Source organism: Malania oleifera, chromosome 1, assembly GCF_029873635.1.
Source record: "Malania oleifera isolate guangnan ecotype guangnan chromosome 1, ASM2987363v1, whole genome shotgun sequence".
Classification (NCBI taxonomy): Eukaryota; Viridiplantae; Streptophyta; class Magnoliopsida; order Santalales; family Ximeniaceae; genus Malania; species Malania oleifera.
Genome location: NC_080417.1, coordinates 75723950 through 75736325, shown reverse-complemented (window position 1 = coordinate 75736325; position 12376 = coordinate 75723950). Strand labels below are relative to the sequence as shown.

At 37.8% G+C, this 12376-nt stretch overlaps 1 protein-coding gene across 1 annotated transcript; it reads left to right on the top strand.

Annotated features, from left to right (window-relative positions):
• The first annotated feature begins 305 nt into the window (after positions 1-305).
• LOC131144063 (agamous-like MADS-box protein AGL80) lies at positions 306-1559 on the top strand. The gene is made up of 2 exons (XM_058092466.1): positions 306-863; positions 1008-1559. Exons 1-2 carry the CDS (start codon positions 306-308, stop codon positions 1557-1559), a joined length of 1110 nt encoding a protein of 369 aa, XP_057948449.1.
• Positions 1560-12376: the final 10817 nt, after the last annotated feature.

Sequence of the window (12376 nt, the reverse complement as noted above, 5' to 3'; positions counted from 1 at the left end):
GCCATTGAAGTCAAGGTAGGAAATTCAAATCTTTCTTACCTGTTCCTTATTATACTTCTTGCATTACGCGATTTGTCTTGCACGCATGCACGGATGAGTGGCCAGCGTTTCGATCGCACACATGCTAGATAAAACCAGATGCATATGATAAGAACAATTTTTTGTTACTTTTTAAAATTAATTTTTGCTCCTTTCAATCTGTGTATTTAATTGGTTCTTTAAAGTATGTAGGTTTGATTGATTTCTCTCTCTTTAATTAGGTTAAAGCAGACTAAATTGGGGTCCGTCAGATCGGTGACAAGAAGATGGGGCGTGCAAAATTGAACCTAGAGCTGATACCTAAGGAGAAATCTCGGAACGTGACCTTTCTAAAGAGGAAGAAAGGGCTGATGAAGAAGTTGCGCGAGTTCACAATCCTATGCGGCGTCGAAGGCTGCATGATAATATACAGCGGAGGAGCACCCAAACATGACGAGGAGAACCCGCCGCCGCCGGTGGAGCCGGTGATATGGCCGGAGAACCCCGACAATGTCCGGAAAGTGATCATGAACTACAAAGCCCATACAAAGGAAGAGCGGGGCCGCCGGACCTCCGACCTCACCGATTTCTACAAGGACCGAAAGAAGAAGGTTGACGAACAGCTGGCCAAAGTACGCCGGAAAATGTCCCTGGCTAAGTACCCCACGTGGGACGACCGGATGGACAGCTTCAGCGGGGCTGAACTGAGTCAACTCGGCTTTTTCTTGGGGAACAAGCTTGAAGACGTGAGGAGAAGAGTTGAGTTCTTGAAGGCAATCGGTGCGACGTCGAGTAGGAACAAGAACCTTCAGCACCAGGAATTACCGTCGTCGCTAGAACCTGCTGTTCTTACTACTACTACTACTACTACTACTCATACCTATAATAATAATAATAACAGTATCGTTCCTCTTCCGACGGTTGACCCAGTCCTAATGGCCCAGTATTACAACTCCGATCAATTACTACTTCCTCATCACCATCATCAGATGCTTCTGCACCATCATCATCCGACGTTTGATCATATGAGTAGCATCGTAAATCCTTCGGCGATGGGGCTGATGATGAACGATGTCGATTACTACGGTAACGTTCATCAGTTGACGTCGGCTTGCGGCGACGGGCAGTATTACAATTATTACGATCCGACGGCAGCCGGGATGCTCATAGCAGACAACATGGTACTTAACAGCGGCAGTAGTAGTAGTCCAACGCTGTCGTCCGCGGTCCCGTCAATGTACTACTGTGGAACGGGCAGCGTGCAGCCGATGCTGCCTTACGCAGCGCAATCTCCGGCAACGACGTCGTTGGGGTTGGGGCTGTCGCCTTCGCAGCACTCACAGACAGTGCCGCATGGGGCTGCTTCTCATCATCAATTGGGGATGGGGGTGTCCTCGCACTCGCAGCCACCACCCTATGCTCCTTCTCATCATCAGTTGGGGGTGCTGGGGGTCTCCTCACACTCCTCTCACGAGTTGGAAGAGTACTACTGTGACTTTGAAATGAGAATAAAGAGACAGGGTTTTAGGTTTGGGCCTTAGGAAGAGAAAAAAAGAAAAAAAAAGAACGGGCTTTTCTTCAACTCTTCAATGGGGGTTCCAATTGAATAGTTAATTTATTTGGGGATGCTAGGTTGGGTTTGTGAGATTTTTTTTTTTTTTTTTAATTTTTATAATTTGTTTTAGCTTTTTATTTAGTTGTTTCGTATATTTTTAGTTTTAATTTTAATTTATTTAAATTTTAAAAATATGTTAGACCGAAAGGAGATGAAGTTCAAATTCGTATGACTTTAGGTATTATATTTTTTATTTATGCAACTAACCTTTAATTTCATTGAGATATACTTTGAACCTAAACCAAGTGCTACACAATATTAGCATGTAGTTATTTTATTTTGCCATTTTTGATTCCATGTAGGATCACTATATTAAATCTATAAAAATGAGACAATTCCTCAATTATTTTATATTCTTTTTTTGGTCCTTTTAAGCTTCTAATCCAAGATTTCCAACAAAAATAGATAAATGCATTTTTAACAGACCATTTTATAAAAAATCTTAAATTAAAAGTTGTCAAATGTTATATTTTTTTTATGATTAAATTGATAGTTGAAAAGTCTAGGAAAAGAAGTGTCACAAAAAAAAAAAAAAAAAATTACCACCAAAACTACCTACAAATGATCACTTAGTGTTGATAAATTTTACATATTAATAAGAAGTTACACAACTATCACTAGAGTGAAACTTTTTGCCCCTCATTACTTATTTTCAAGAGATATGAGACTCAAATTTATCTAAAGGAGCTAAATTGACATTTTGTAACCACTTAAAAAGTACATATTATTTTCAACATTTTTTGTTGATATTGTTTTTATAAAAAATTTCTTTTCAACATTCCCTTATGTTGAAAAAACATTGTTTGCAAATAATTGTTGGTCTTAGTTCTTATTGTTTCTCGAACAAATATTTTCTAATTATTTGCAACTTTTTGATTCGCGAATAATTCTTCCTACAACCATTTGTCAATCATTAATATTTATACGTTCATATTGCACAATTTTGAAATAAAAGGAAATAATGAAGGCAAATATCTTATGAATAAATATTGTCCACAGTAAAAAAATAAAATATATTGCCAAAGTAATGCTTGGGAGATCACTCAGATAGTGTTTGGATGCGTGGATTTAGAATTCACTTAGGATTCCAAATACTTAGATTTGTATTAAAATTCCCTAAAATTATAAATATATGATTTGGTTAAATTGTTAAATAGAAATGGATTTTCAAAGCGAATGCCAAGTTATTACTCAAGTGAACTTTAGTGTGAGTTCCAACATGTGAAACTTAAAGGTTCTTACCATTGAAAAAATGTTGAAAATTATAAGTAGCGGAAAATTCACAAAACAAAATTAATTTAATAAAATCCAAGAAAATATTATGAAGTACTGAAAATTCATTTAAATCACCTCTCTATTTTTGTATCAACAATATACTAAAAAAAGTGCTAAAAAATAAGTAGTGAACATTGAGATTGTTCTCTATTTATTCAAACGTTGTACTTATGGGATAAGGATAGAGCTGAGGATGGGAAAAAATCATAAATTTATTTTACATGGTATACTTTTTTGAAAAATTATTTTGATTTATTTTGTACCCTTTGATCAATGAGAAAATGGGCCAAATTCCATACAATGAAATTACTTTGATAACTCAAATTTTACTTTCCCACTCTAAAATCAAAGATTAATTTCACATGGTATATTTAACATGCAAGCTTAAGTTCTTACAAAAAAAAAAAAGTGCATACATCCCATTTTATTTAATGGATTTCATGGTATAGTTCTATTGACAATATACTGAAATGCATAAAGCTATTCTTAATCATTGAAAGTTAAAACATCATTATAAAAAGTTTGAAGGGTGGAGGGGACTCACTCAATCACTGGTTGTGATTGAAACTCAATGCAGATTGCACACAAATACAAAACAATTGATTTCAATCTAAAAATAAAAAAAATAAAAAAATACAGAGGAACTAAAGATATAAATTTCTCTCTTCTCACTAGTTATTCACCCTACATACACCACACATTACACTACACACACACACACACACGTCTATTTATAGCAATTGGTAGAACAATATAATCAACAATGGTGGGCTGGTTGGTGAGGTTGGTGGCCGACTCCTGCCCAAATTCAACTGAGGTGGGCTGCCAGCCATCCCCAATCAAGTTTAATTTTCAACATCCCCCCTTAAACTTGACTCTTCTGGTTTTATCATTCCGAACATTATCTTCAATCTTACAAAAATATCATGTCTCAGTGGCTTTGTGAAAATGTCAGTAATCTGATAATACATTCTGCAAGATATCAACTCAACTTTTTTCTTCTTGACATGCTTCCTGATAAAATGATACCGAGTATCAATATGCTTGCTTCTTTCATGGAATACTGGATTATTCACAAGTGCAATCACGAATTGGTTGTCAATGTAGATTTCTGTGGGGTTATTTTGAAGCAATCCCAGATACTTCAATACATTCCTGATCCATATACCATAACAAACAGCTGAACTGATAGCAATATACTCAGCTTCACATGATGAAAGCATTATGATGAGATGCTTCTTTGATGACCATGTAAACGTTGTATCTCCCGCGAAGAATGAGAATCTAGTCGTGCTTTTTCTTTCATCAAGATTTCTTCCTCAATCGATATCTGAATAGTTGATAAGTTTGCAATCACCTCTTGATGAATAGAACATATCATCAGTGATAGTACCATTGACATAGCGGAATATAATTTTTGCTGCATTCAAGTGGGACTGGTCAGGAGTCTCTATGTACTTGCTAACAAGTCCAACTGTATAGAGTATGTCTGGTCTAGTGTATGTCAAATACCTCAAACTTCTAACCAGACTCTTAAAATATGTGGGGTCAACATCTCCTTGCTTATTCTTTCTCAATAATAATCTCGTTTCAGTAAGAGTTGTCATAGGGTTGCATTTTTCTATCCCAAACTTCTTCAGTACTTCTTTTGTATAGTGACTCTGGGAGATGAAGATTCTGTTGACCTTATTGGTCACGCCCGGTTTTGATTATGACAAATACTCATTGTATCTAATGAGTAGTTGAGTTTTTGTGCAGGAATCGAGAATGATAAGATCAAGATGTACACAAAGCAAGAAAGGCTTGAAGACAATTTCATAAACTCTTAATTATAATATTTTCCAGTGAAATTGTCTGATTGGACCCCAAGTGACCTTAGGACACTCACCTTTGCACTTGTATGTAATAGGCACTTGAATAAGGTTTTTATGTTGCAAGAAGGGACCGAAATGCACACTTGGTGCACCTTTGGTCGACCGGCCAACTCAGTTCAAATTGGCCCGGTCGACTGAAACCGATCCGGGTCAACTTTTTGACCCTGTCCCGGTCGACCGACCCCTTATAGGTCATTTGACCTCGGTCAACCGAACACCCTGAGAGTCAACATTTTGACCTCCCGGTCGACCGACCAAAATTGTACTCCAACTACTTGGTTGACTGAAGGGTCTTGGGAAAATTCCCAACAACCCGGTCGACCGAGTCGAGCAGTTCAAAAAGGCCTCGGTCGACCGAACCGCGGTATTTTTGAAAATCGCCTTTTTCCGGTCGACCGACCACTCAGTTCAAAATGCTCCCGGTCGACCGAGCTACTTGAGTCCTAGATGCTACTTGAGTCCTGGTCGACCGAACCACTTTTGGTCGACCGGACCTCTCGGGTTGTTCCCATTTTTATCGTGGTTAATATTGTTCTAAACAGGGTTAAAATGCATTAAACTCCATTAAACTTTTCTAATAATACCCTATAGGTCCCCAACGGTCATATTTTCTCCCTTGCCTATATATATGTCTTCATTTGCAAAGATTAAGGGGGATTAGCCACTTTGATTAGGGAAAATTCTTTGAAAATCCAAAACCCTATAATGCTCATTCTTAAGCCTCCTACACTCATACTTACCTTCTCATACAAATTAAACCCTTCGTAAGTTGATTGAGTGGTAGTCTAAGTAGGTTTGCTCTCCTATTCATATTTGATTGTTTTATTATCCTTGAGAGCTAAACCTTGAGTATTCTTAGGGGACTTTATTAATAAGTCTATCCTAAGAAAACTTTGATAGATCTTCTAAGATTTGCACCTCCATTGCAACATCTTAATAAGATAGTATTTGTATTTTGGTTGCAAAACATTTTCAAATATCTACTGTGTTATTAATCTTGAAAATATTTGATGAGATATTTGATAGTGTGATAAAATCTTTGTTGCAATACTCGTTAACTCATATATCTTTTGCTGAATACAAAGATTGAATATCCTTTTGCAAACCAAACTTATACGTTGCTAGAGCTTCATATACATATGTGTATTGAGAAAACTTGTTGATTGAAATATATGAAGTCTGGATGATATCTTTGTTTGAGCACTTAGATTGAATATCCTGTGATACAAAGATCATTTAGGTTTGCACTCTCACGCACTCATTACAACGATAGTAAATCTATTTGAGAGTTGACATCTTAAACCACACTGAGCTTACAAATTAATTCATATTTGTGGTGTATATTATTGCTCGAATTTGGGTACATATCTGCTTTACTTGAAAGCACAATCACTGTACCATTTCATTGTAATACACTTTGGTTGTATTTCCAGGCACGGGCCTGAAGAGGGAGACTAGCCCTGGAATAGTCCCGGATTGGCTTAGACCTGGTTAGGAAAGCTAGGTGCGTCGTCCTGTTAAGGCGTGTAGGTTGAGGTCAGCCCCGCTAATTGACCTGGTTAAGGTTGAGGTCAGCCCTGCTAATTGACCTGGTTAAGGTTGAGGTCAGCCCCGCTAATTGACCTGGTTGTAAACGGTGACGCTCCACCCTTAAGTGAGCTCTTAGTGGAATCCTCTAGCTTGCGAGTTTGAGGCGGGGACGTAGGCATGGTTGGCCGAACCCCGATAACATATCGTGTGTTCATTTATATTTCCGCACTTTATATTAGCCGCACATGTATTTTATGGGTGAATGATGCGTATGACTTAAATTTCACATTATACTTATCTACGCATTTGGAAATTGAATAGGCAGATCCTAGGTTGTGTATATACTGCTGTTTATCCGGCTTAACCTAGGTGATAAATTTTAAAATTCTAATTCACCCCCCCTCTTGGGAATACACCAATTCTAACAGATTCCCTCCTTACTTTACACGACTTCTATGCCAAGAAAATAGTCATCTGGCCGATATTCGTCATTTCTAATTCTTTGACCATACTCCTCTTGAAAGCGGCAAACATCTTTGGATTGTTACTGGTGAAAATTAAATCATCAACATATAGGCAGGCTATTCGAATGCTTTCGTCTATCTCCATCTTCATATATAGCGCATGCTCGTAGGGACACTTGTCAAATCCACTCTTCTAAAAATAGTCATCAATCTTCATGTTCCACACACAAGGTGTCTGCTTCAAACCATAGAGTGTTTTATTCAGTTTGTATACTCTATCTTATTTTCCATTCTTCACATATCCAGGTGGTTGATCGATATAGATCTTTTCTTCTAGAAAACCGTTCAAAAATGTTGATTTCACATCCATTTGGTAAATCTTCCATCCATTTTGTACTGCTTGTGAAATTAGTAATCTGATAGTCTCAAGCTTGGCAACTGGGGCAAATATTTCTCCATAATTAATCCCTTCTTTCTTCTTGTAGCACTTGGCAACAAGTCTTGCTATGTATCTCTGAACTTCTCCTTAAGCATTCTTCTTGGTCTTCTAGACCCATTTCACACCAATAGTTTTGCAGCCCTTCAGGCGATTTGTCAACTCCCAAGTTTTATTCTTCTCGATGGATTAAATCTTCTCATCCATCACTTTTCTCCATTTGTATTCTTCGTTAGCCTCCTCAAAGCTAACCGGATCGTTGGTCAACAATAGACAATATAGTGTAACATACTCTTCTATTGGTTTTTTAGTTTCATACAGATCATCTAGATTACGGGCTCTTCTAGGCCTCATGTCTAAAACTTCACGCTCAATTGGTGATATAGATTCATTCCTCTGTGGTGAACCATGTGGAGGTGTCTACGGCTCAGGAACTTGTGACTTGATAGCCACTTCTCCTGTCTGTGTAGGTTTTTCTCCTTCAAGCGTCAATTCTGCATCTTTGAAAGATTTAGTTTGGTCCCTCTTCTAAGATTCATTTTCTTCAAAAATGACATCCCTATGGTGAATAACTTTCTTGTTGATGCGATTGTATAGTCGACATCCCATGGTGTTGTTTGCGTATCCAACAAAGATATATTTCTCTTATTTATCTTCCAACTTTGTCCTTCTTGCCTCTGGGATCTTGGCCTAGGCTATGGAGCCAAATACTCTAAGTTGACTCACACTGGGCTTGTGAGTACTCCAAGTTTCATGTTGTGTCTTTGTATCGAGAATCTTTGTAGGACACTTGTTAAGTAGATAAACTGCACATGATACTGTTTCTGCCCAAAAACTCTTGCACACATTCTTATCCTTTAACATGCTCCTAGCCATGTTAAGGATCGTGTGGTTCTTCCTCTCAACTACACCATTGTGAACTGTTTTTGAATCCCTTGTTGCCTAAGGAATTCTAGGAAACTTTCATCCTTGTACTCTCCTCATTGGTCTAATCTGAGTGACTTGATGTAATAGCCACTCTGTTTCTCCACAAGAGCTTTGAACTCTTTGAACTTGTCGAACACCTCTAACTTCCTTTTCAGAAAGTAGACCCAAGTCTTCCTGTTGTAATCTTCAATGAAGGTGAGGAAGTATCAGTTATGTCCATTTGAAAACGACCTCAATGGACCACACACGTCTGTGTGTACTAGCTGGAGCGGCATGGCAGATCTCTAGTCAGCTTGCTTTTCAAAGCTGTTTTTGTGTTGCTTGCTCAGAACATAGCTTTCATATATCATATTTGGGTGGTGGATGTTGGGTAAGCCTTTCACTATCTTCTTACTTCCCAATTGCTTCAAACTTTCAAAGTTAAGATGTTCGTACCTAAGAGACCATAGCCAGTCTTTGATGATAGCGCTCAAACACCTTAGCGTATCATGTTCAATGGCGAGTAGAAACATTTGATTCTTTGCCATTTGTACTCGAGGAACGAGCTTACCTCGAGCGTATGTTATCATCATCTGCTTATCTCTGACGCTAATTCGGTAATCTTTCTCCCCTAGTTGTCCGAGACTAAGTATATTTGTCTTCATAGCTGGCACATAGTACACGTTGGAGATAAAAGCATGGTCTCCATATTTCCTCTTGATTAGAACATTTCCCCTTACTCGAGCTGGGACTTTAGAGAGATCACCAAATGATTCCTGAACTTTTTCATCAAGTTCATTAAATAGGTTCTTTCTACCAGTCATGTGATTGCTGGCTCCAAAGTCAAGATACCAAACATTTTCGTCGTGGTGGGTTGAATTGTGTGTCATCAGCATTAACGATTCTCATTCGACTTTCTCCTTTTCTACAAAGTCAGAATTTTCATTTACTTCATGATTTGGGGATTATCTCTGCACTCATTACTGCAGTGTCTGTACTTGTGGTAGTTGTAGCACATAATGTTTCTCTTGCCTATGTTCGGAAGGTTACTGTATCCCCTTCTTCTTCCTTGTTCTCTGCCTCATGGGACAAAGTTCTGTTGATTACGTCCATCTCTAGTAGGACCTCTTCTGCCTCTGCCACCTTCTCTAGATTCAAAATTTGCATAATTTCATCCACAAGATCCTCGACCTCGTCCTCTTCCTCACTGTGACATCCCCCATTTATCATATCTATCTGTAGTGAGGGACAACTTCATTTAGAGGGCTTGCTCCAATGCTTTATCATCACTCATTATGTTGACTTTCTACTCATGGGCTTGGAGTGAGCCCACAAGTTCTTCTATGAACATGGTTTCCAAATATTTTGTTTTTTCCATGGTTAAAACTATATAATCATATTTTGGATCTAAAGATTGCAAAATTTTCTTGTAAATTCTCTCGTCATTGAGAGTCTCCCCATTTGTTCTCAATTGATTTGATACAACCATAACTTGTGTATAGTAATCAGTAATAGATTCAGTAGATTTTATTCTTAAGGATTCAAAATCACCTCGCAATGTTTGAATGTGAACCTTTTTTACATTGTCTGCACCTTTGTGTGTTCGATGGAGAAAGTCCCAAACTTCTTTAGATGTCTTGGCGGAGGCAATGATTTCAAACATTTCCTCATCAAGACCTTGGTAGATTATGGACTTTGCCTTGCAATCCTTCTTTTGATCAGCTCGCAAGATCATTCTTTGAGCATCAGACATAGATGCTTCGTCTTCTTTTGATAGGGCTTCTTTGTACCCATCTTCAATGATGTCCATGACATCCTGAGAACCTAGTCGGGCTCTCATTTGAATATACCAATTGTCATAGTTCTCCTGTGTCAGCTTTGGAATCACCGCTTGTGTAGTACCGTTCGCCATTGGGTTTAATATATCAAAAAAAAAAGTGATAGATATTGACTTTGGAAAATCTAATGCCACCAGGGTCTTTAGAAGGTCGAAAAACCTTAGGAACTGATTTTTGGTGGAAAAAAATCGGTCAAAATGACACTGAACCGGCTAAAAGAAAATTTTTGAACCGATTTGACTTAACGACCTTTAGTGCACATGGTGTTTTTTGGGCCTTCTGCATGTCGGTGACTGGGCACGGGTCGGGTCGTGCTTGTGGGTCCAGTTCCAAGTTGCTGGTTGCTTAGCCGAGACGCGGATTGAGTGTCCGGGTCCTGCAAATCAGATCTCACTAGCCAGGCAAAGAACACGCGTGCGGGCGCGTGCGGCGCGTGACATCGTCGGTAAATAGTCTCTCCAGAGTGTGAGGCATGTGTCATTGACCCTAAATTCGTTGGTGGCGCGTGGGCACGCATGTGAGGTTTCCCAGACTTTATTTGAGACATGGTTTCCACCTTTGAACTCATCTTGACGCGAATTTCACAATGGTATACTCAATTTTGGATTTTGAGCAACTTCAAATCTGGGAAAAAATTGAATTTCCCCTTTATTCGCCTCTATTTGGTGAATTTTGGTAAACCTAAAGCTCTGATACCACTAAAGGCTGAAGGGAACTCACTCAATCGCTAGTTGTGATTGAAACTCTGTGAGGATTGCGCACAAATACAAAACAATTGATTTCAATCTAAAAAAAAAAATAAAAAATACAGATGAAGTCAAGATACAAATTTCTCTCTTCTCATTGGTTATTCACCCTCTCTACACCACAAATTACATTACATACACACACATCTATTTATAGCAATTGTTAGAACAACATAATCAACAATGGTGGGTTGGTTGGTGAGCTTAGTGGCCGACTCCTGCCCAAATTCAATAAAGGTGGGCCATCGGCCATCCCCAGTCAAGTTTAAGTTTCAACAAAGTTGACATAATGAATGAGCTCTAAACCTCAAAAAATATTAACGTTAGTTTTTAACATAAGTCATAAATAACACTCAATTTGAGAATTTTGTTGTTGGTTTTTTTTTTTTTTTTTTTGTGTTTTAAGTGTATGCATGCAGCAATCTCAACTTGTTAACATCTTAAAAATTCAACATAGTGAATGAATGAAATTTGGACCTCAACAAGTCCTCTGTTATACATCCAAAATAATTATGTATGAATTGAAAATACAGTAGCAATAGTTCAGCAAGGTCATGAATTTTCTAATTATTTAACTACTCCTAAAAGATCAAAGGAAAAAAATAAGGTAATACTCAAAGTGAAAAAAATAATAATACCAACTATACCCTTCATTTTGTGTTAAAATAAAAAAAAAAAAAAAAATTCACATGTGTCCCAAAACCCAAATTGAATGCCCAAACCTTTTAATCTTCTCCAGTTGTCTGTTCAATTATCATATTTTCAAATTCCCTCACCTCTTCTATTACTTAACTCAACCATTAACCTCTATGTGCAACAATTGTGGCAACTCAAATATCAAAACTACCACCCTAATTCTAGCATTTACTTGTGGAAGTTGAAAGATTGACAACTGTTTGTGCTTTTTGCCCTAACTATGGACATTCTTATTTGTAGCTTCTTTATAAATTGACTTTTTGATTAATGCACACTGCTTTGCCTACGAAGTATCAACATCATCTTAGTTTTTTTTTTTGAGAGGTAATATCATTTAAAGAGGAGAATTCAAGCAAGATGCTTGGATTCTCAAAACAAGACAACATATAAAGGCAAGGTAAAATCATCCTCCTAAATCAGAAAAAAAAATACAAGAGAACTCTTCCCAATCTAAAGACCACTATCACCTTTGACACCAAGGAGAACCCTACAATCAAATAAGTAAGTCTTCCAGATAACTGAAATTGTAGCTAAATTGTGGATTTTTTGGTATTTAATTTAAACACAGACAAAAAACAAGAAGCAAGGATTGGATCATAAACAAGGCCATGGAAGTCAATAAGGAAGCCAAGGTCGGATAGGAGGACTGCAGTTGGAGTTTTGTTGACAATTTACCAAAATTTAGGAAAGGGCTAAGTCCATAGATACAACTGCGGCATGCCCATGAGAGCCAAAATTATCTCAAGGAATGTTAGGGGATTGAATAATTCAGCCAAAAAAAGAAGAATAAAGTAAATGATGGAAGATTGGAAGCCAGACAACGTGTGCTTTCAAGAAATAAAATGAAAAGATTAGGTAGTAAGGACACGAAATGAGTTTGGAGAAATAGTAAAATGGATTGCGCAATTCTGAACGTGATAGGTTCTTCTAGAGGTAATACTGTGGCATGGATTTCGGATAAATTTCAACAAAAGGGAA